The sequence below is a fragment of the Cibotium barometz genome, chromosome 53 (genome assembly GCF_041138505.1).
Source record: "Cibotium barometz isolate CiBa-2024 chromosome 53, ASM4113850v1, whole genome shotgun sequence".
In the NCBI taxonomy this organism is placed as follows: Eukaryota; Viridiplantae; Streptophyta; class Polypodiopsida; order Cyatheales; family Cibotiaceae; genus Cibotium; species Cibotium barometz.
Window position 1 is genome coordinate 7,792,714 of NC_141098.1, and position 24,940 is coordinate 7,817,653.

The following is a 24,940-nucleotide window of genomic DNA, read 5'->3' on the forward strand; positions in this document are numbered from 1 at the left end:
CCATGTATGATCAGCAATTGATCTTAAATCAAGGGGCTTTTCAAGATTTTATGCTTGTTAAGCTTGGCAAAGCAGCAGGCAAGACATTTACCTTGAATCCTCAGAAATCAGCTTGCAGTCAAGGGGCTTTTGCCCAATTTCTGTTCGGGACTGTTGTATGCAGTGTTCGGGACTGTAAAAGTCTGATTTTCACTCATTTGGACAGCCAAGAGAGCATTTATTGCTACTGTACGTGCTGGTACAGATTTGGCACAGCTTTGTGCAAGTTTTGGCATGGCTGTACATTGATTTGAGTGAGGAAAAGGTTCAATTTCAGCTGCTGTACTTGCCGGTACAGGTTTGGTACATCACAGGTGAGCACTTAGTACTGCTGTACAGTACTTTGGAAGGGCAACAGAGCACATTTAAGGTGCTGTCCTAAATCTGCAGCAACCAGATTTTGGTGATTTCATCACATAAAGTGGGAGAAAAGTTGCATTTGTGCTTCCGCAGTGGGAGATAAAGCTTGGGAGAACAACTGTGAGCACTTTGTGTGCTTTTGGTGCAGTGTTTGCACATTTTGCAGGGAGTCAGGCATTGACAGGTTGCATATTGCTATGGCAACCACAGGTGAGAGCTCTTCATTGCTTCACATCAAGGAGCTTGAAGGCTCACGTAACTATGATATTTGGCATACCCAGTGCTATAATGTGTTGCTCCAGAAGAAGCCGCACAAGCCTATCAAAGAAAGGGGTGTAATGCCCGCTTCTCTTACCGCTGAAGAGTGGGAAGATATGGATGAGCTGGCAAGATCTACTATCATGTTGTCTGTGTCAGACTCTTTACTTTTCAGCATTCGTGAAGAGAAGACAGCTTGGGGAATGTGGCAGAGATTGCAGGACTTGTATGCCCAGCAAAGTGCCTCAAGCAAAGTGTATTGGTTGAAGAAACTCATAGGTCTTCAGATGAAGGAAGGGGCGTCTATGACAGCCCATCTAAATGAGTTTAATGGTATTGTCAGCCAAGTTATAAATCAAAAGTTGGCAATGGACGATGAGTTCAAAGCCACTTTTCTCTTATGCACTTTGCCAGAGAGTTGGGACACATTCAGGACAGCCACTAGCAATTCGAATGCTATGCTGTCATATGTAGATGTTGAGGGTGCTCTTCTTCAAGAAGAGATGAACAGGAAAAACAACTCTGTTGGAAAGTCCAATGCAATGAATGCACGTGGGAGATCCCAGCAAAGGGGTAAAAGCCAAGAACGGGGAAGGAGCAAGTCCCGCTCCAAAAAGAACTTGGAATGCCATTATTGTGGCAAGAAGGGACACATCAAAAAGCAATGCTACAAATGGAAAAATGATCAAAAGGAAAAGGGAAAAGGCAAAGACAAAGACAAAGATGAAGCCAAAGATGTAAAGCCAAAGGGCAAAAGTGGAGTCAAGATTGAAGAAATCAATGTGTCACATGCAGGTGACAGTGAGGATGAGGTCCTATTTACGTCTTCACTTGATGCCCATTCACTTCTTACAGGTGGTCATGGTATGCACTCATGGATCATTGATTCAGGTGCCTCCTTTCATGTCACAGGTTGTAGAGACTTGTTTGTCAGGTATCCTGCTGGCAATGAAGGAGTGGTTTATTTGGGTGATAACCATGCATGCAAGATTCTTGGCAGAGGTGATGTGAGGCTTGTGTTTTCAGATGGCTCACAGCTTATGCTCCATGATGTCAGGCATGTGCCTGAGATCAAGAAGAACCTGCTTTCTACTGGACAGCTTGATGATGCTGATTATGTTACCACATTTGGTCGTGGAAAGTGGAAGATTAGTAAGGGCTCACTGGTTGTTGCCAGAGGCTCTAAGGTGGACACTCTTTATTTCATGCATGTAGGTGTTTGTCACCATGCTAATGTAAATGCAACTGAGCTGCCGGAAATCTCTATGTGGCATAGCCGGTTGGGACACATGAGTGTCAAAGGAATGGAGCAATTGTCTCGTTTGGGTTACTTGCCTTCTCTAAAGTTTTCAAGTTTTCAGTTTTGTGAGCATTGTATGTATGGTAGGCAACTACAGTGCCCCCACAAGAAAGCTCTTGGACAGAAAGATGCTCAGTTAGAGCTTGTGCATACAGATGTATGTGAGATGCCACAGCTTTCTTTGGGAGGGGCAAAATACTTTGTGTCTTTTATAGATGATGCCACACGCAAGGTGAGTGGGTCTATCCTCTTCGTTTGAAGAGTGATACATTCTCAGTGTTTCAGAAGTTTGTTGCTCTTGTTGAGAATCAAACTGGCAAAACACTGAAGGCTTTGTGTTCCGACAATGGTGGAGAGTATATGTCCAAACAGTTTCAGGACCTTAGGAGGTCCGTTCTATGTTGTCACATGCTGCATTACCTCATGGTTTTTGGGCTGAAGCTGTTATGACAGCCGTTCACCTTATAAACAGGTCACATAACACGAGGCTTGGTGGGAAAGTGCCAGAGGAAGTATGGACAGGGAAGCCTCCGTCATACAAGCACTTGAAAGTGTTTGGTTGCGTTGCGTACGTGCACATACGCAGGGAAATGCGCACCAAACTTGATCCTAAGTCTCACAAATGCATATTCCTAGGATATGGTGACAGAGGTGAAATGGGGTATAGACTTTGGGATCAAGTGAATAGAAAGATTATACGCAGCAATGATGTCATTTTTGATGAAACATGCATGTATAAGGAGCCTGTAAGGCAACAGGAGCCTGGCAGAGTCATCTTTGATGATGATGGACATCATGGACAACAACCAAGGGCTGTAAATCAGCCATTACAGCAGGAAAACCAGCCCTTAAATGGTGCTGAAAATGGTCCAAATGGACAGCCAGAGATGGCAGAAGATATCCCTATGGATATACCACAGTTAGAGGAGATACCGGGCATGATTTTTCAGCCTTATGGCATGGAACAGGAGCCACCAATGGGTGATATGCAGGTTGGACAGCAACCTGCAAATGATGGTCATTGGGTACGGAGGTCCACAAGACCCTCCAGAGCCCCTGACAGGTTTGTTCCAGGGGTTGACTAGTTGATGCTTACTGACTGTGGGAAGCCCTCATGTTATAAGGAGGCTTTACAGAGGGCAGACAAGGCTCTTTGGGAGCGTGCCATGAAGTCAGAGATGGATTCTCTGCACAAAAATGGAACATGGAAGTTGGTGCATTTGCCTGCAGGCAAGAAGGTTTTGCCATGCAAGTGGGTTTACAGGCTCAAAGTTGCACCAGATGCAAAACCAAGATACAAAGCCAGGTTAGTGGCTAAGGGCTTCAAGCAGGAGTATGGTGTGGACTTTGAGGAGATCTTCTCTCCAGTGGTCAAAATGACCACACTTAGAGCTGTGTTAGCTTTGGTTGCGCATGATGATCTGGACTTGATTCAGATGGATGTGAAGACTGCTTTTCTTCACGGTGATCTCCATGAGGAGATATATATGCAACAGCCAGAGGGTTATGCAGTGAGTGGAAAGGAGAAGCTTGTATGCAAGCTGAAAAAGAGTCTTTATGGGCTCAAACAGGCACCAAGGGAATGGTATCATAAATTTGATACATTCATGAAATCCCAGGATTTCAGGAGGAGTGACATAGATCACTGCTTGTACACCAAGAAAGCTTTGGATGGCAGTCTATTGATCCTCATCTTGTATGTTGATGATATGTTGATTGCCGGGAAATCTCGTAAGGAGATGGATGCCTTGAAGCAGAGGCCGCATCAAACCTTTGATATGAAGGATTTGGGTGATGCAAATCACATTTTGGGTATGCGGATACTTCGGGACAGAAATCAGCATGTGTTGTATTTGTCTCAGAAGGAATACATTGGCAAAGTTTTGCAGAGGTTCAATATGGACGGGGGGAAGAAGACTAGTACTCCTTTGCCTCCATATGTGAAACTCAGTGCTATGGACAGTCCACAGTCAGATAGTGGCAGGGCTGATATGGCCAAGATTCCGTATGCTTCAGCTTGTGGCAGTCTCATGTATGCCATGGTTGCTACTAGGCCGGACATTGCATTTGCAGTGGGAGTGGTTTCTAGATACATGGCCAACCCTGGCAAGAAGCATTGGGAAGCAGTGAAAGGTGTCATGAGATACGTGAAGGGCACACAGGATATGTGCATATGTTTTGGCAAACAGGATGCATTAGTGCATGGTTACACGGATTCGGATTATGCCGGTCATCCAGATAACCGGAAGTCTACTACCGGTTATGTGTTTACATTCACAGGAGGTGCTGTGTCATGGATATCCAGGATGCAGAAGTGCACAGCCTTATCTACTACAGAGGCCGAGTATATTGCAGCCACAGAGGCTTGCAAGGAGGCATTATGGCTATCTCGGTTAGTAGTTGATTTGGGTTATACAGGGGATATTCCATTGTTGCATTGTGACAGTCAGAGTGCCATCCAGTTGGCAAAGAACCCTATCTTTCATGCAAAGACGAAGCATGTGGATGTGAAATATCACTTCATCAGAGAGGTGATAGAGAAGCAAATTCAGCTTGTTAAGATTCATACGGATGACAACCCGGCTGATCTGTTGACAAAGAGTTTGCCTCCGGAGCGGTTTGCTCATTGCAGACACTTGATGGGCATTGGATGAGGCCAGTTTCAGCCTTGATATGGCCTTGTATATTATCATGTACATGCTGATTTTTTTTTCTTTTCCTTTACTTAAGGGCACTTTGCCTTTAAGTGGGAGGTTGTTGGGGTAAAGGCATTATGCCCACCCTTATAGTGTGTACAAGCCCATAAGTTATAGTACATAGTACACTTAGTACTTTTAATGTACTAAGTGCACTATGTGTACTAGTGCAATATACATGTGTGATAGAGGAGTCACACACTCATTCCGATGAGTTGACTTATCCCCACAACTCTCTCTCTCTCTCCCTTGCTTCTCTGTGTATGTCTCCCACACATGAACTCTAACCTAACCCTAATCCTAACTCTCCCATTCACTCACCATCTGGTTCACTTGGAGAGCCCGGTGTTTCAGGGCCTTTGAGGGGAGACTGGAGCCACCAGCAGAGACTGTTCGGGGGATTTGGCAGGAGTTGATCCACACCCTGCGAGGACAGTATGACCGCATCCGGGGTGACTCGGATAAGGCGATCTTGCGGCGCACACCACTTGGCGCAGCGGCCCCTTCTATAACCTACACGCCTGTTCCCCCCGCTGGCACTACAGGCCACCTGTTTGGCTTTTCCCCCCTCCTATTGTATGATATAGCCCCTCAGTTCTTTGTACTGATATTTGTATTTTTCTGCACCTAGGGAGAGTCTCCCTAGCTGCCTTGCTTGGATCTCTGCTCTGTTTTCTTATGAGCAGGAGAGGGTCTTTTGTAGCCCTACGGGCGTTTTTTATATAACTAATGAAAGGATCTTTTCTCGGAAAAAAAAAAGGATGACCGATCTGAAGCCATGTATCAGTGGAATGTAGGAAGGCTGCAAATTTGAGGCTGAGAGAAGGGGCTGATTGGGATTGTTTCTAGGCTGTGTTATGCACTATTAATGAATGAGAATGCTATGTTTTACCTTCACCAAAGAGGATGTAGCAAAACGATGAGATGTATGACTGCTGAATTCTGTTGTATGCTGAAAACGCAAGGTGGATGAAGCAAGGTTGCTGGTTGAATGCTGAGATGCTGCGTTTTGCTGATGGCAGGCTGCAGGTACAAGCGATGATGCTCCTAGTGCTGTAGGACTGAAACACTTGCTCCAATTGGCGATGCTATTTATATGAGCAAGGGCTGGTCTGCTGGCTGCAAGAGCTGGCCGACTGTAGCATTAAATGCTACATGACTTGCTACTATGGAATAATGGTAATAATGCTGAAAATATCATGGAAAAATACCAGATAAATGCTAATAAATGTGATAAAAATATTGGATGATATTCCAAGACTTTTGCAATGGTCTATGTGCATTGTGGACTATGTGCATATGGGATGAATGATATGCAATATGCAATCATGCTTTGATGCGAACCCTAAGGCTTCTATTGACTCTTTCTTTTTGCTTACTCCCATGACTTCAATAGTGCTATGTATTCTCCATTTTAATAATCTTCCAACCTCTTCAATCAAGCTCCCATGACCACATTTCTATTGCCATTTTCAACTACACACTAAAGAATCCCCCTAATCTTAGTAGCCTTTACAATGAGAGTCACTCCATGACATCCTTGATATGCGTGAGATTTTGGTGTCCACGACCACTTTCGAGACAATACTACCCATGATTCAGACATGTTAAAGCATTATGATATTGGGTGTGCAACTTGCAAGTCCGTTAAAATTTTGAGATCAAAAGACCCATTGGACATGGAAGTTGATTGGAAATCCATGTTCTCAAGCCTTTCCTCATTCATTATAGCATATGGACATGATTGTTCAAACACATCTCTTTTTAAAGTATGGGTGAGGATTACAATGGGGTCACATCATCGTACGACAAATATCAAATCCTAAAGGGTTCTGCTGCTGTACAGTGTTCCAATGATGATGAGCCATCTTGTCACCATGCACTATAGTGCAGAGTGCATGTGACAGAGAGAGAGAGTTGTATTTTCAATATATTCATATAATACAAAAAGTTACAATATCTTGGCCTTAGGCCTTCCCAAAAATGCCTAATGCTAGACTTGTCCCATGTGAGGGGTCAGATGATGACTGAAAGGCTCGATGCGCCTTTATGTAGCCCCCATCCCTGGCCATCAACCAGCCGACTGGTTGTGGGCCAGTTCAAGGACACTAAAACAACATATATGTTACTGATCCCGTCTATGGACTCCTGTCCACCTGGCCGACAGACATCTTGTCCCAAACGATTTTCTTCTGGACCATTTTGAGGCTACTTAAATCCCAAAATCTACTACTTAATCTGTTGCCATTTAGAGATTAGCCTTGGGTTAGGCATGTCCATGTGCATGCACATGACATCTCCTCTTGCTAAAGTTGATGACGAGATTCCAACCTTGACCCTGGATGACTGTCATCATCACTTGTCCCCACATATGGTCTCCCATACTGGTCATCCTTCCTTCCCGGTTTTCACTGAAAACCTTGAAAACCTTGCCTTAGGTCTCTGAATCCACTCCAAATGTGTTGTAGAGATCGTCACATCCGTTCCACTTTGTCCCCTTGTCTTTTTGCCCTATCCCTGAACATGCACATGAATCCTTCTTCTTGAACAGTGGTCCGGGCACCCTTGGCTCCACCTCTTGGACGAACTTCATTCCTTGGAGTGCTCCATAAAAGCTTCTTGGGCAACCAACTTGCTACCAACTCTCATGAAACTCTCCCCTTGGGTTTGCCTAACACCAACTAGCTCTTGGGGGTCTTGACCCTTGGACCTGTGCACTTCTTTTGGGACACCAACAGCACTTAGCGTAGTTGAGCCTGATGCTCTGATACCAATGTCTCATGCGGAAGCTCTGGGTAGTCTTCTTTCAGCCCTAAACACCTTCCATAGGAAAACACAGATGCAAAATGCAAAGAAGAGATGGAGAGAAGAGAGAGAGATAGTTGTATTTTCAATATATTCATATAGTACATAAGGTTACATCATCTTGGCCTTAGGCCTTCCCAAAAATACCTAATACTAGACTTGCTCCATGTGAGGGGTCAGATGATGACTAAAAGGTTGGACACGCCTTTATATAGGCCCCATCCCTGCCCATCAACCAGCTGATTGGCTGTCGGCTAGTTCAAGGACACTAAAAAACCATATATATTGGTGACCTTGTCCGTGGACTGTTGTCCACTTGGCCGACAGACATCCTGTCCCTAGCCTACGCTCTTGCTTTGCCTTGGCCTAGGCTTGGCAATGCAAGGTTTTCTTTTGGACCATTCTGAGGCTACTTAAAGCCCAAAATCTACTGTTTCATCTCCTGCCTTTTAGAGATTAGCCTTGGGTTAGGCATGTCCATGTGCATGCACATGACAAAAGGACTAAAGGGTTCCAACTAACATGTGCCATGTGTCCCTATAATGAAGGGAGGTGCTACTAAGGTTATAAACCATCCAAATGTGTGTGCTAATAAAAGCCTAATGTCCTAGCTCAATAACCCTTTCACATGCGTGGAAGCTATGTGTCTTCTTTTAGTTGATGCAAAACGAAAAGAAGAGATGGAGAGAAGAGAGAGAGTTAGTTGTATTTTGAGTATATTCATAAAGGACAAAAAGGTATATATCTTGGCAGACCTAGGCATGCCTAAAAGGTAGCAACAAAACTCTATTCTATGCTACTGCGACCGAACACCATTAAGGTGTTAGATGATCAAAAGGTTCTTTGGCAAAGCCTTAAATAGGCCCCATGAGGAATCCCCAAGTGGCCAACTTGCTGCTGTCGGCCAACAGAAAAGCTGCATAAATCTCCTCTTGATGATGTAATGCAAGGGCACATGAAAGTGACAAAATTGAAGAACTACTTGTAGCAAACCCACTTAATCAACAATCACAAATAATGAAAGAAAGTAGGATTCAAAGAAAAGAGAAACGAGACCTCACTGAGAGGGGAACAGGCCCTGTGAACCTGCCTCGGTCTTCAGACAAAACCAAAGGGCGGTGCAAAAAGAAACTTGCACTCCATTTAACCAAAAATTCTGTAGTGAGCTTATGTCGTGTTTCTTTCTGTCTGACATCAAGAATTGTCTCTGGAATTAAGAGTATGTGTTCATCTTCGATTTCTGGAATATAATCCAAAACATCTAAAACTGGAGAATCACCGTCCACAAACTTCTTGAGCCAAGAAATATGAAAAGTTGGATGAATTCTTTCCCAAGAAGGTGGTAACTCCAAGATGAGTTCTTCTTTATAATACGCAAGGGTCCATAATATCTTGGGCGAAGCTTTGGGAAGACTGATTTCACTGTCTTGTATCGGTGAGGGGCAATATATAATAATACCAAGTCTTCTTCTTGAAATTCAATGTGACGACGACGCTTATTAGCTGCGCTGATATTGCTCTTGAACACTGACTATCTTATCCTTAATCTGTAATAGAATATCTCGCATTTCTTGAATGAGTTGGTTTGCCAAAGCCACTTTATATTGAAGAACAAAGTTGGCAGGAATAAGGGGAGTATGACCATAAGTTGCTTAAAAAGGTGTCATTTCAATAGTTGAATGATAAGAATTATTATAAGCAAATTCCACCAAAGGTAAATATTCTTCCCATGAAGCTAATCGAGACTGAACATAGTGACGCAGCATTTCTTCCAGAATCTGACTAACTCGTTCCGTTTGTCCATCTGTCTGTGGATGATAAGCAGAGCTAAAGAGTAAATTTGTACCAAGAGACTTGAATATCGAAGTCCAAAAATGTCCTGTTAACTTTGGATCTCGATCAGAAACTATAGATTTTGGCAATCCATGAAGTTTGAAGATATTCTGTATGAACATTACTGCAATATCTGAAGCTTGGGCTGCTTTCTTGTACGGAATGAAATGTGCCATTTTAGAAAATCTGTCAACCACCACAAGAATCTGTGTATTGTCTTTAGAAGAACGTGGCAATGAAGTGATAAAATCCAAACTAATACTTTCCCACGTTCATTGGAAACTGGAAGCGGTTGAAGAAGACCAGCTGGAACTTGTCTGCTAGCTTTTATACGTTGGCACGAAAGACATGCTGTAACAAACTTAATAACATCTTGCTTCATTTGAGGCCAGTAGTATCTAGCTGTCAAAAGACGATATGTCTTGTTGATGCTTGGGTGTGCAACATAAGTGACCTCGTGATGTTCTTTCACCAATACTCTTCGAACATGAGTATCATCAGGTACACAAATACGGTCCTGATAATATAATAAACCATCCACTATTGTATATGCTTCATAAATCTTCAATTCGGAAGGAGTTGCATTCTGAGAATTGAGAATTCGAAATGCATTTCCAAAATCACGATCCTTTGAATAATGGTCCTTGAAACTTTGAGGTATATCCATTTCAACTGTAGAAATAGCCAAGGCTGAAGCTAGCGGCGTACGACTGAGAGCATCCGCAACCACATTGGTAAGACCAGGAACATACTCAATTGTCATATGAAAATTGGCTAAGAATTCGACCCAACGCGCTTGCTTAGCATTCATAACTCGCTGCGTGAAAATGTATTTCAAAGAATGATGATCTATTTTCACCACTGAATCCGCACTAAGGAGATAATGTTTCCATGCACTATAGGCATGAACAATAGCCAAAAATTCCTTGTCATATACCGGGTATCTTACTTGAATTGCAGAGTGCTTATGACTGTCAAATGCAATAGCACGTCCTTGTTGCATCAAGACGGCACCAGTGGCAATATCAGAAGCATCCTTGTAAACATCAAAGGGGAGAGTAGGGTCAGGAATAGCCATGACAGGAGTTGTTGTCAAAGCTGTCTTTAAATTTTCAAAAGCTTGTATTGCGGCTTCAGTCCACTTGAATGCATGAGCGGACTTTAGAAGTTCTGTGAGAGGAGCAGCTATTTTTGAAAATTGATGAACCTTTGCGTGATAGGAGTTGGCAAGTCCCATGAAAGAATGAACATCATGGATGTTTGTGGGAGTTGGCCAATTGACAATAACCTGTGTTTTCTTTGGATCCACGGAAATACTGTCACCAGCCTGGACATTTCCCAGTATGAAAGGAGTCTAGTGGACTCCAAATATTTGGAAAGTACAAGCTTTGGGAATGGGGGATTATCCTAGAATACAAAGGACCACACTCCTAAAATTTAGGAGAGTTGCTATTTTTGGCCCGACTCCGATGGAAATTCTGTTCACGTCATTACATTTGGAATTGAGGAGATACCAAGAGTTGGCAAAGTGCCTATGACAGAACGTCTACTAGTTGGGATATTTTTAGAGGTAAAGATTATGGAAGGACTCATCTCTTAGATTGGGACATGTGGCAAGAAAGTGGACCAAAGTGAGACAAGTGGCCTGACACTTGTTAGAAAGTGGATCAAAGTGAGACACGTGGCCTCACACTTGTCACTTGAGCTATTGTGTGGCTCTCCACTTGTCATTGTAGCCTTCTCTTGCCATTTTAGCTCATGGGAGGCCCAAATCTATAAATTGGAGCCCTCTCTCTTCATTAATAGAGGCTCTCTTGCTGCACACTAGCCTCTGCCACCGTTACAGGTTGCCCTTAGGATGGCTACTCTCTTTCTCTCTCTTGAAGGCTGCCCATGAAGAATACCGGCTGTTGTTTGGGGACTGTTTTGGAGGCTTCCATCGCGAAGAAATACTGAAGGCAAGGGTATTTAATCATTTATTATGATTTCTAGCCATTGTACTTGTTGTACTAGCCCTTGTATCAGCTTCTGTACTTGCTGTACCATTCATTGTACCGATTGTACCAGCTTTTGTACTTGTTGTACCAGCCACTGTACCTGCTGTACTAGTTACTGTACATGCTGTACCAGCTTGTACTTGTTGTACCTACTATACCAGCTATCGTACCGATTGTACCAGCCACTGTACTGGTTGTACTAGCCATTGTACCTGCTGTACCGTATCGACTGAATGGAGAGTTGTACTTGCTGTACCAGCTCTATTGCATGAAGACCCGTGGTTTTTGGGAAAGAATCAGTACCCACACGGAGGTATATGGATTATATTGTTGGCTCGGCATTTCTACAGCCTATGTTCCGGCTTGGTTGCCTCGTGTTGGACTGTGTTATGGCATTTGTATATGGATAACCCGGCATCTCCCGTGGAGAGAGTAAAGCCCTCAAACCTTGTACATGATATTATTCTCCTTGGGTAATAAAATACTCCAAGGGGGGGGTCGGCCCATTCCGGCCTCTATGTGGTGTCACATGTGCAAGATCCATTTTCAGCATTTGTGGATGCTTTGTCCACCTTTTATGTTTTATGCAAAGTGATGATGGATATGTGTTAAGGTTGTGGCCATGTCTAAGTGTTTTGATATGCTTTGATGGTATCAACAAGTGTGTCAAAGGCCCTAGTTCCCCAGGCACTCACCGCCGCGAGTTTCATTGATATCAGAGCATAGGCTTTCTTGGAAGCGGAGGCTTCCTTCTATCAATAAGGAAGAGAAAAGATCTCAAGTGGGGACCACACTTACCATCATTGCTGTTAAGCATGGCCAGCTGCTTCATAGCTTATGAAGCAAGAGCATGAGCAGTAGACAGCTTGTTGATCTAAGGATTTATGAATTCACAAAATTTATCTTGGAAGTATGGAGTTGGCTTTATGTGCACATGTTTAGCACTCTTTCCATATGGATATTGTGGATTATATTATCAAGCTTATAGGCAAGCTATATGGAGATATATCTCAGGATATCTTAAGGATATGGTGACGAGATATTTCCTTTGGCTTCATGACTACCTAGCAAAGAAAAGCTAAGTATACTTTGAGTTTGCAAAGTTGGTGCTTTGGCTATTTACTATGAAGTGTTTTTGATGTTCACTAACCCTTGTATAGCCATGCAAGGAGAAAGGTGGTGGTGTTTGCCTTGAGATGGTTTCAGGGAAACATTGTTTATGACTCCCTTTATTGGCATGGATTATATCTATGGAGATTTCTTTCTTGGACGAGATTTATATAGATATTGGGCTTAACAAGCAATTTCTATGGACGAATCTGTCCAGTTTATAGAGAAGAAATATTTGGATCTCTCATGGATATGATGCTTTTATGGATAAAGTCCACCTCTACTCGAAGGTGTGTGGTTAGCACGGAGTATGTGGCAAGAGTTATGGTATACAAGGATTATGGTATACAGGTCTATGGATTCCTTGACTTCTTTTCCAGGGATTTGGATCGATCCTCAAGATTATGGATTATGTTTATGACTCCCTTTTACTGGGATGGATTATTCTTTTTGGCATCCCTTTATTTGGGATGCATTGCACTCATGAAACTCATGGTTCACATACCCTGTGTAGTGTTCTCCTGTCCTACGTGCTCTCTTGAAGATTGTTTCTACCATGTGTGGGTGGAACAATAGAGAGCAGATGGAAGGGAACATGGGCACTTCAGAGGGTAGTGTTGAGCACAACATGCCATGTGTAGTGTTCTCTTGTCCTACATGCTCTTTTGAAGATTGTTTCTACCATGTGTGGGTGGAACAATAGAGAGCAGATGGAAGGGAACATGGGCACTTGAGAGGGTAGTGTGAGTTGGTGGGTCCGAAATGCCTATAAACTATGTGTAGCAGAAATGCTTATGGAACACCAGGTTATCTATGCCTGCAAGTGATTATTTTATCTTGTTACTTGAGCCTACCTCTCATCCAAGGTGTGTGGTCAGAGTACCAACATGGAGTGCAAGTGGTAAAGTGGACATGACTCCTGGTTGACACGGGACTTATGTCTATGCCAAGGGTCATGTGGACCAATGCCTTGTTGGTAGGAGACTTATTTTGTCTCGCCCATTTACTTGGGCTATGGATTATGATATCTGGACTTATGGGACTGATCTGTCTTGCTCATTTACTTGGGACATGATTATGATATCTGGACTTATGGGACTGATTTGTCTCGCCCATTTATTTTGGGACATGATATTGCTATTATGGAGACTTATTTAGTCTAACCCATTTCTTTGGGACATGGATTCTTCAGATATATTGGATTTTTGAGACTGTCTCGTCTCGCCGACTTGATGGGACATGATTATATCTTGAATATATGGCTTGAAGCTTAAAGTTGCGGACAACTTTTAAGAAGTTGGGGAGGATGTCAATGCCTGGACATTTCCCAGTATGAAAGGAGTCTGGTGGACTCCAGGATGTCTAAATATTTGGAAAGTACAAGCTTTGGGAATGGGGGATTATTCTAGAATACAAAGGACCACACTCCTAAAATTTAGGAGAGTTGCTATTTTTGGCCCGACTCCGATGGAAATTCTGTTCGCGTCATTACATTTGGAAATGAGGAGATACCAAGAGTTGGCAAAGTGCCTATGACAGAATGTCTACTAGTTGGGATATTTTTAGAGGTAAAGATTATGGAAGGACCCATCTCTTAGATTGGGACATGTGGCAAGAAAGTGGACCAAAGTGAGACAAGTGGCATGACACTTGTTAGAAAGTGGATCAAAGTGAGACAAGTGGCCTCACACTTGTCACTTGAGCTATTGTGTGGCTCTCCACTTGTCATTGTAGCCTTCTCTTGCCATTTTAGCTCATGGGAGGCCCAAATCTATAAATTGGAGCCCTCTCTCTTCATTAATAGAGGCTCTCTTGCTGCACACTAGCCTCTGCCACCGTTACAGGCTGCCCTTAGGATGGCTACTCTCTTTCTCTCTCTCTTGAAGGCTGCCCATGAAGAATACCGACTGTTGGGGACTGTTTTGGAGGCTTCCATCGCGAAGAAATACTGAAGGCAAGGGTATTTAATCATTTATTATGATTTCTAGCCATTGTACTTGTTGTACGAGTCCTTGTATCGGCTGTACCAGCTTTTGTACTTACTATACTATCCATTGTACCAACTGTACTAGCGTCTCTACTTGTTGTACCAGCCATTGTACCTACTGTACTAGTCACTGTACATGTTGTACCAGCACTTGTACTTGTACTTTTATTGTACCTATTGTTGTACCTGCTATACTAGTCACTGTACATGTTGTACGAGCACTTGTACTTGTACTTGTTTTACCTGTTGTACCAGTCACTGTACCGGCTGTACCAGCCACTGCATCGGCTATACCAGCCATTGTCCCTGCTGTACCGGCTGAATGGAGAGTTGTACTTGTTGTACTAACTCTATTGCATGAAGACCCGTGGTTTTTGGGGAAGAATCAGTACCCACACGGAGGTATATGGATTATATTGTTGGCTCGGCATTTCTACAGCCTATGTTCCGGCTTGGTTGTCTCGTGTTGGGCAGTGTTATGGCATTTGTATATGGATAATCCAGCATCTCCCGTGGGGAGAGTAAGGCCCTCAAAGCTTGTACATGATATTATTCTCCTTGGGTAATAAAATACTCGAAGGGGGGGGTCGGCCCATTCCGGCCTCTATGTGGTGTCACATGTGCAAGATCCATTTTCAGCATTTGTGGATGTTTTGTCTAGCTTTTATATTTTATGCTAAGTGATGATGGATATGTGTTAAGGTTGTTGCCATGTTTAAGTGTTTCGATATGCTTTGATGGTATCAACAAGTGTGTCAAAGGCCCTAGTCCCTCGGGCACTCACCGCCGCGAGTTTTAAATACCGTCTACTGAAACAACATGTCCAAGGTACTCCAAGGATGTCTTGAAGAATTCACTTTTGCCTGGATTAATATAAAGAGCATTGTCACGAAGCACCTGGGAAACGATCTTAAGAGGTGTCTTGTGTTCTTCCATACGATGATTGAACGTCAGGATATCGTCAAGATAGATAATGACGAACTTGTCCAAAAAAGGACGAAAAAGATTATTCATCACACTTATAAATGTTGTAGGGGCATTGGTTAACCCGAATGGCATGACCAGGTACTCGTAATGACCATATTTTGTGCGAAAAGCTGTCTTATATTCATCACCTTTGCAAATGCGAATCTGATGATATCCAAACTTAAGATCAATTTTGGAGAAAACCTTTGCATGGAGCAATTGATCAAACAATTCATCAATGCGCGGAAGAGGATACTTATTCTTGATAGTCAACTTATTCAGGGCACGATAGTCGATGCAAAGGCGCATAGACTTATGCTTCTTTTTCACTAAAAGTATTGGAGCTCCAAAAGGGCTTTTGCTCGGTCGAATATGTCCTTTCTCCAAAAGTTCAGTAAGTTGTCGCTGTATCTCTTGAGATTCCGTAAACGAAACTCTAGGAAGGAGATCAATAGCATGGTCGACTGGTTGCCGTGGTAGGAGAACCGCAAGAAGCTCCTGAGGAAAAAGATCTAAGTATGGAGCAAAGAAGGGTTGCCTGAGGTACATCACCTTCGTATCTATGTCCTCGGGAGGATCTGTGACTGAATAGACCATTAAAAGTGCCAAGGAACAACCACTCTTGCGGACCCACCGTTTTGCTTGAAGAGCTGAAAGGGTTGGTGTACAAGGTTGATCTCTGATTCCTTCGAGTATCACAAGCATATCATTTTGAGCAAATTGTATGGAATGGTTCTGGAAACTGATTAGGGGATCATATTGATACAACCATTCTTGACCAAGGATCATATCATAATGTGCCAAATTCATGACTTGGAAATCCAATTTGTCACGATAGTGCTGAATTCAAAAGGAGAGAGGTTTGGCAACGGTGTTACACAAGGATGTGGAACCATCGGCAAGCTCTACTTCATAAATAAGAGCACTTTGAGAAGTCCGAATCTTCAATCTCTGGGTCAAGGTGGTTCCCACAAAGTTATGAGAACACCCACTGTCAATGAGCACCTGAATAGGGTGACTGGAAATAGAACGTTGAAGAACCAAAACCTGAGTAGACTGTTGGGGCAACGGTGAAGAGGTAGCTTGAGCTGTGGCAGTAGCAGTGATCACCGAAGCATGTGCAAGAGCATGTTGATTAATTGCACGCTTTTATTTGTCAGCAACTGGGGGTTTATCCTCAGAAGTGGAGGGTTCAGCATTAGAATTCTGTTGATGGGTTGGTTTTTTGGGGCACTCAAACCAACGATGAGGGCCATTGCAGATGGTGCACAATCCTGTCTTTTGTTGATCCCGTCTCTAGAAGGAACAATGGAAGGACGAGGATTGCGAGATTGGTCACATCCTTGGTCCCGTCCATGATCCGAACTGCATGGTTGGAAGGACTTGCGTGGTTGGAAGGACTGAGGACGTCGGGACTGAAAAGAGGACGATCCTTCTGATCGGCGAGGGTGTTGAGAATTATTCCATTGGGGATTAGGCCGGGAGGTAGAAGTGCCAGAAGATTCTTTGCGACTATTTCGGTTCATACGAGATCCATTGGCTTTCTGAATGGCATTAGCTCGACCGGAAGAGGCCGAATTTCGAGAATTAATGTTTGCAACACGCTCGGCGTATCGTATGGCATCGGCAAGATCGACAGGGTTATATTTCTGAACATCGGGATTCGGCACGCAGTGTGGGGTTAAGACCTTCAACGAAGGCATGAAGTTTGTCCGCTGGGGACAAGGAGTCTATGCTAGTATGCTTAGTTTACAGGAGTGGCCCATTTGACTTGCACCTTAACTTCCTTAATTGGGTGCACATTCATGCTTATATGATTAGTTGCAAAGCAGAAACATATCCCGTATGTCTTTAGCTTAATGGTGCTTGTTTCTTTTCAGGATCCATGCGAGCACATATTTTGCTTAACATGCGCGCGAAGAGATTCCACTTGTTATCTGTAAGTGTTTTGATGACAGTCTCTCCCTTTTGGACTGAAAGATAAGGCATGCTTGAGGTGTTGTCTTTTGATTTACTTATGGTGATGGTGCAGGTGTGGAGAGAGAGTCTTGCGCATACAAAGGATGGAGGTTCTAGATGGTATCTTCATTTGTGGTGCACCTCACTGTTTAAGATCGTTTATAAAAAGGCAAGATTTTCAGCTTCATGTCAAGGAAGCTCATGCGGATCTCATAGAGCCTGCAGATGACAGAGAAAAGATGCTGCACGAGGTTGACTTTCAAAAAGGAGCATCTTCAGAACCACAGGTCCAGACACAAGCTTTGTCACGCTCCCCTTCTGCCCTTCAACTACCCATGCAAGAACAGAGAACTGGACCAGCACAGCCACAACCTTCTGAGACTCAGCCTTCTAGAGCGGCTCAACCAAAGAGTATACCTTCCTCATCCACATTGGAGGAGAAACAGGTGCAAAAATCAGAATTTGGGCATCAAAAGCAGCAGCCAAGCCATGGAGACAGGCCTCGCAGGCAGCGGCAAGAGAGGCAGCAAATGGAAGAGACTCACTTTGAAGAGCAGGCACAACCAGATCCACAACAAGTTCTTCAGCCTCCACAGCAACAACTACAACATGGCATGTTGCCTGCAACTCAGCCTGGTATTCCTGTATTTTCACCTCAGCCTTTCCCCCCTCCTTATCCTATGCAGCCGGAGGGGCACGGCATGCAACCCATATATCCTCCTTACCAGATCCCTCCTGGAGGACATCTGCTACCATCACCACCTTTGCCACCACCTCGACCACCCTCAGTGGCACCTCCACCACCACTTATGCCTCCACCGCCCCCAAAGAGAGGCAAATTTGAACCAGGCATTACCCCTGTTGGTGATCCTCATATGGATCCGCATGGCTATGTTTGGTCTGGTGGCAATCCTAGTTATGATTCTAATCGGAATTATGGAGGCTGGCCTGCTTCATGATGATCTATTGGCATGAGAGTTCTGTTTATTGGCTGTAAGAGGCGCTCTTGCCTGGTTTCTTATGCTCCCCGGAACTGGTAACTTGCTAGCGCGTCATGAGGTGTCTCTGAGTAATGATGAACTTGGAAGTGCTGATATTGTTAGTAGGGATGTCATGGTTTGAAATCTACAGTCTGTTGGAGTGGACTTGCCTACCGACTTTTCTGAAGTTTGAAATGCTTCTCTCCTCAGGAGTTGAACTGTCCCTCGAAATGTGAAAATTGTTCAGGTGCTTCTAGAACCATGGCAACGTGAGTGTTGAAAGATGCCAGTATGTCTAAACCTGTTTTTCAAAGTCAACTCTCTTTTTCGTTTGTCATCTTCAACAGTTAATGGAAGGAGGGAAGAAAGAACCTAAGCAATAATGTCAAGAGACTGTGAAAGCTCAACTATGGGATGAAGCCAGTTGAGAGAGAGAGAGAGAGACAGAGAGAGAGAGAGAGATTAATCAACATCTAGCAAAAAACCACTACCATGGAGATTATGGTGGTCCATTAAAATTGAGACAATGGTCATTTATAAGAAAGCATATTTGTAATGCACAAAAGCAGATGCAACACAAAGGTGTACCTATAATTGACTGCACTGATGTACCCAAAGTGGCAAGAAAAAAATATATGCCAAATGATCACACGTGTCAAGGATAGGTGTATTACATAATCGCATGAGACTACAGTTGAAAAAGCTTCCTCAACAATAAAATCTTCATTGTGTTGTGTGTGGGTGGTGATGGCTGGTGCAGGGACAAAGGGAAGGGAGTGGAGGAGGGGGTTTTGTTTTTGGGTTTGTTAGCTCTACTCCAATAGGTGTCCTTGGAGCTATTGTGAAGAAGTTCTAGTGATGAGATGTGGAGGATGTCTATGGGTCTTGATGACTTCGGTGTGTCTAATCTACAGTCATTTGAGTTTCTTCTTTTTGATGTGTATCTTGTATCTCAACTTCCTTTTTCTCTTGCAGTCATCCATTCTTAGACTTGGAGTTAAGTAAAGGCTTCAATGATGTAGATGGTTGGGCCATGTGTGGAAGAGGTCTCTTTAAACCATCCTTGTGTGGGAATTTGTTATGAATATGTTGATCATTGTTAAATACTTTACTTTTCACACCATTAGTAATAGTCTATGTTGTAACTTGCTGAATTTGATTATGTTTTTCTCTTTGTCGAAGCCCTTCGATGCTAATTTTGGCATCCTTTGTGGTGATCCCTTTGGTTTAATATAGTTCTTATCTCAAAGGCTTTCTTAACTTTTCTGTTAATTTTCTTTTTTCACCATATTGCTCAAGCACTTATTTTTACTTAAAAAACTTGGATCGAAGGGAATCAAAGAAACACTTAAACATCATTTTTAACACTAGTTTGGTACCAAAACAGGACACTTAAGTGTCCTTTTTTGGGGGTTGCGAAAAAAAATAAAACTCCTAATATAGGCTTTAAAAACCAAAATGTTTCATTGGGCATGTAGAACATAACCGTATGCTTATGTAAAAAATGCTAAACATATAAAATGCCTTTTTATTTGGAAGTACATAAGCAACAAAGTAGCATACGTCTTGAAAATGAACATTTTTCAGGATTTTTTCAAATATGCAAGCATCATTCTCTCAAAAAAAAAATCCAATGATATCAATAGCATTTTTTCCAAGATATTTTGATAGCATACATCAGTCCAAGGAGGTAGAAGTTCACCAAAAAAATCATTTTTCTTTCTTAGAATTTTTTCCAAAAAAGTTGCATAAAATCAGCAAAAATAATGCGTATTATCAAAACTCAATCACGCCACTAAAAAAAATGTAGCCCTATATGATAATGTTGATAAAATTCATGTTCCACCTGTATAAAAAACGTCATTTCAATATTAGCGAGTCAAAAATTTATCCAATAATTGTCGTTTGATGATTCCAGGATTTAGTTTACATCATGGGCTTTCCATCAAGCTAAGTTCCAAATTACTACTATTTTGAAGACAGCAAAAATCATGCATTTTATCAGCATGTGTCTAAGAAAATTAAAATATTACCTTTGCAAAAGCTAAGAAAAGTGCAATTTAAAAAATCTCAAGGATTTTTTGGGTCTTGAGGAACATCTGTGGATGTTAAGCATTTCAAAACTCTTAATAGATTGCCCACAAAAATTCAAGAACTTTTCAGGACACTTTAGTGTCTCAGGACACTTAAGTGTCCAATTACAGAACTAGTGTTAATTAAGAGAATATTATACTTTATCATGACATCATCAAGTACATATCATTGCTTACATTGTATAAAATCTCACACCTTTTTCACCCTCTTTACATTCACTGCTCACAAATAATTTTTGATTAATTAATCTTTGAACTCATTAAACCATACAAATAAACTTCACACGTGTGCATGCAAGTCAAGGCATGCAAGTCAAGGCCCATGTGCTTCCCCTCAAATACACACTATTCATCACTATATTTTTCAACACTCTTCCTTAGTGAAGGATTCCCTTGGCACTTATATGTGCTTGTCCTTATACTTCATACTCATTAGCACTTTAGGCGAGTTGTCTCCATATGAAGGAGGCTAAGGTCACACTTATAAATGTGAAGGTTTGTGAATGATGCCCATTTTTGGAGGTGTCCAATTTGTGATAGCACAAGTCACAAAGGAGGGAGTGATGTCCTTACAACTTACTCGCCCCAATAGTGAGTTTCAGAGGCCAAATTGGCTCTTCACACATCAATCCATGCGATTATAACCACAAGTAGGGGACCCGTGTGTTGCTGTGGCAAAAGTTTTTGCTTGTATGCATATGTGCATACATGTGTGTGCGTATGTGTATGCATCTATGCATATGTAATATATGCAAGCATATGAAGTGAGTGTGTGCGTCGTTTTTTTGTGGTGTGTGTGTTTGTATATGCATGTGTGCACATGTGTATGTGTGTATGCATGTGTGCATGTATACATGTGTGTGCATATGTTGACTCAACACATATATGTGTCACTCTATAATATTATTAATATAATACTATTATATATTTCCTATATGTATATTGATTTATATATCATTATTATAATATATTTTTGATATGTATGTCTATAATTTTCTTATTTAAATTTGTGTGTGTGTGTGTGTGTGTGTGTATATATATATATATATATATATTAATATAGATTTAATATATATATTTATTTAATATCCTTACTCATTATATGTTTATATATATTTGTATTCTATATATTTTATACTTATATATTATATATCTTTATAATTTTGTATTATATTATTTATTTAAATTTTCTTCTCTCAACTTACCCCTACACTCCTCTCTCTCTCCCCTTCCCCAATATGTGGCCTCCACTCCACTCCCCTCCCCTCCCCTCCCCCCCCCCCCTCTCTCTCTCTCTCTCTCTCTCTCTCTCTCTGCCTGAACACATGGCTCCTTTCCTCCAGGCTCGTCACACTCCCTTCTGTCTTTCCCTTACCCCAACACTTGATCCTCTTCCAAACACTATGTGTCTCCTCCCTTCCCAAAAGCTTATGCATAATAGATAGTATAGATATAGACAGATATATTACACACACACACACACACACACACACACTCCATTTGTGCTCATGTGACACATGTAATGGCACAAATGGAATAATAGCCTACTTTGCTAGGGTTCTTTACTTCTGCAAACTCTTTCACATTGGAACCATTGGATGTTGCGACTCTGTCACGTCTCTCTGTTCATCATAACCTTACAAGGGGTGGGGATGGGCAGTTATGCTTTTGTGGCACTGACTACATACAAGTTGCTTTGCGACTCTACTACGCCTTTGTACACGATTGTTTATCATGACTACATACAAGTTGCTCTACATACAAGTTGCTTTGCGACTCTACTATGCCTTTGTACACACTATTGTTTATCACGATCTCACAAAGGATGGTGGTGGTGGGCAGTAACGTTCTTGTGGCACTTCTTTGCTATGATGGAGATTCCTCCGCTCTGCCTCAGTAGCGACCCATGTATTAGATTGAAGGTGGGTTCTTTTACTCACTTAGCCTTTTTGCTTTCTTATTGAACATTGCGCGATGTCTCTCACTCTTGCCTTTGCGGGGGGGGGGGGGGGGGGGGGGGGGGGGGGGGGGGGTCCTTCTACGGAGGTACACAAGTACTTAAAAACAACACTGTTTTTTTTATACTTCAATAAGCTAGGTTTTTGCAAGAAATTAAACTAATCTATGGAACTATATTCATGAGCATAATTATGTGTTTTAGCTCTAAGTATTACTGGATCAATACCTTGTTTTAACTGTTCTGCAGCATTGGTAAAAATGAAAGAGTATTGCTTAGTACTACGAATACACGTGATTATGAACATGGGTTCATTCTGGCCTCGATCATCACTCTTTTTAGGCTACATCTGCTACAGATGCGTATGAGTTGCCCAGCCTAGGGCACACAACAAATTTACAACTATCCTCTGAATCTCTACTACTGATACAATCCGACACCTTACCCTCTTCAACTTGAGTTAGATGACCCTTGAAATGTCTTCTTAGGTCAGATATGACTCTAAGAAACCCTGATCTTCAACCCTATCTCCTTAGCTGACCTTCTCTGACAACCTACTGGTTTAAACTGATCCTAGCTTGACTCTCAGCGACCTATGTTAGACTCTTGTCCTCTAGAACCATAGATTTTCCTCCAAAACCAACAATCTTCAATCCCCAAATCTCTAGTTCTAGGACCCTGCTGAATATGTTAGTTGTCCTCTACTGACTCTTATTTGACTCAAGTCTGACTAAACTATTTCAGCTGATTAAATTGATTCAGATCTCCTTACCTCTGTGTCCTTTGACACTCACAGACCTTCAAACACTTTAGATCCTACAAAGATTGAACACTGCAGTCTCTTATGTCACTTTAACTGACCTTCAGCTATCTTTAATCTCTGATACAGTCCAACACAATTTAAATTAGTTGATTCTCTAAAATGACTTCTTAGGTGAGATATGACTCTGAACAATCCTGATCTTCAACCCTATCTCCTCAGCTAACCTTCTCTGATAACCTGTTGACCTAAACTGACTCGAGTTGACCACCACTATGTGACTAAAATATGATTTAGCTAGCTGCTGCTGTTGACCTCTGTCAGTTTCTTGTCCTCCCAGAGACCCTCAAATTGTTCTCTAGAACCATCAATATTCAATCCCCAAATCTCTAGCTCCAGAACCCTATTAAATATGTCGGTTATCCTTTACTAACTCTTATTTGACTCATAATTGAATAAACTGATTCAACTAATTCAAATCTCCTCACCTCTGTGTCTTGTGACACTCACAGACCTTCAAACACTTCAGATCCTACAAGGATTGAACACTACAATCTCTTACCTCACTTTAGACCTTCAAATATCCTCTGAATCTTTGCTGACGACACTTTACCCTCCTCAACTTAAATCAGTTAATCCTCTAAAATGACTTCTCAGGTCAAATACGACTCTGAACAACCCAGATCTTCAACTCTATCTCCTTAGCTTACCTTCTCTGATAACCTATTAACCTAAGCTGACCCCAGCTGACTGAAATTTGATTCATCTAACTGCTGTTACTGCTGACCTCTATCAGTTTGTTGTCCTCTGGACTCTCAAATTTTCCTCTAGAACCAGCAATCTTTAATCCCCAAATATCTAGCTCTAGAACCCTACTGAATATGTCAGTTGTTCTCTACTAACTCTTATTTGACTCAAGTTTGAATAAACTGATTCAACTAGTTTAACTAATTCAGATCTCCTCACCTTTGTGTCCTTTGACACTCATAGACCTTCAAATACTTCGGATCCTACAAAGATTGAACACTACAGTCTCTTACCTCACTTTGGTTGCCCTAAATCTCTATTGATACAGTTCGACAGCCCTCCTAAAATTGTATCAGAGCTGATACTCTAAAATGTCTTCTCAAGTCAGATATGACTCTAAACAGCTCTGATCTTCAACCCTATCTCCTCAACTGACCTTCTTTGATAACCTGTTGACCTAAACTGACTCCGCGTGACTCTCAGCTGACCACTACCTGACTGTAATCTGATTCAGCCAACTACTGCTAACCTCTATCAAATTCTTGTCTTCTAGACTCTCAAATTTTTCTCTAGAACCAACAATCTTCAATCCTCAAATCTCTAGCTCTAGGACCCTATTGGATATATTACTTGTCCTCTACTAACTCTTATTTGACTTAGGCCTGTGACTTAGGCCTGACTAAACTGATCTAGCTTGTTTCAGATCTCCTTACCTATATGTCCTTTGAAACTCGCAGACCTTCAAACACTTCAGATCCTACAAAGATTGAACACTAGAGTCTCTTACCTCACTTTAGCTGACCTTCAACTATGATGACTGTATGAGTCCTATCTTGTTCAGCTAATTGATCCGACTCGGATCTTTCCACTTATAATATAAGATCTGTACACACAATATTTTAACATGGTGACTAGATGTAGAAGCTTGGTCTAATGCTACTTGGGCTATTGGTTGAAATACTGGTTTTGCTATTGATTACTTGGGCTACTGGATGAAATACTGAATATGTTGCTAGGTGTTGATTACATATTTTTTTAACAAAACTATAATACTGTAGTAGCAGATGGGGCTACTGACCTTTGCTGAAAATCT

The 24,940-nt window shown here is 42.1% G+C and overlaps 1 protein-coding gene across 1 annotated transcript in view; it reads left to right on the forward strand.

Annotated features, from left to right (window-relative positions):
• LOC147608241 (RING/U-box superfamily protein) overlaps positions 1-18,536 on the forward strand; it is a 62,487-nt gene extending 43,951 nt beyond the window's left edge. Inside the window, exons 2-3 of the mRNA XM_086789375.1 lie at positions 17,232-17,290; positions 17,384-18,536. Coding sequence (XP_086645501.1) covers positions 17,232-17,290; positions 17,384-18,269 — 945 coding nt within the window. The 3' untranslated portion in view covers positions 18,270-18,536. The remainder of the gene's footprint in view (positions 1-17,231; positions 17,291-17,383) is intronic.
• The last annotated feature ends 6,404 nt before the right edge of the window (positions 18,537-24,940 follow it).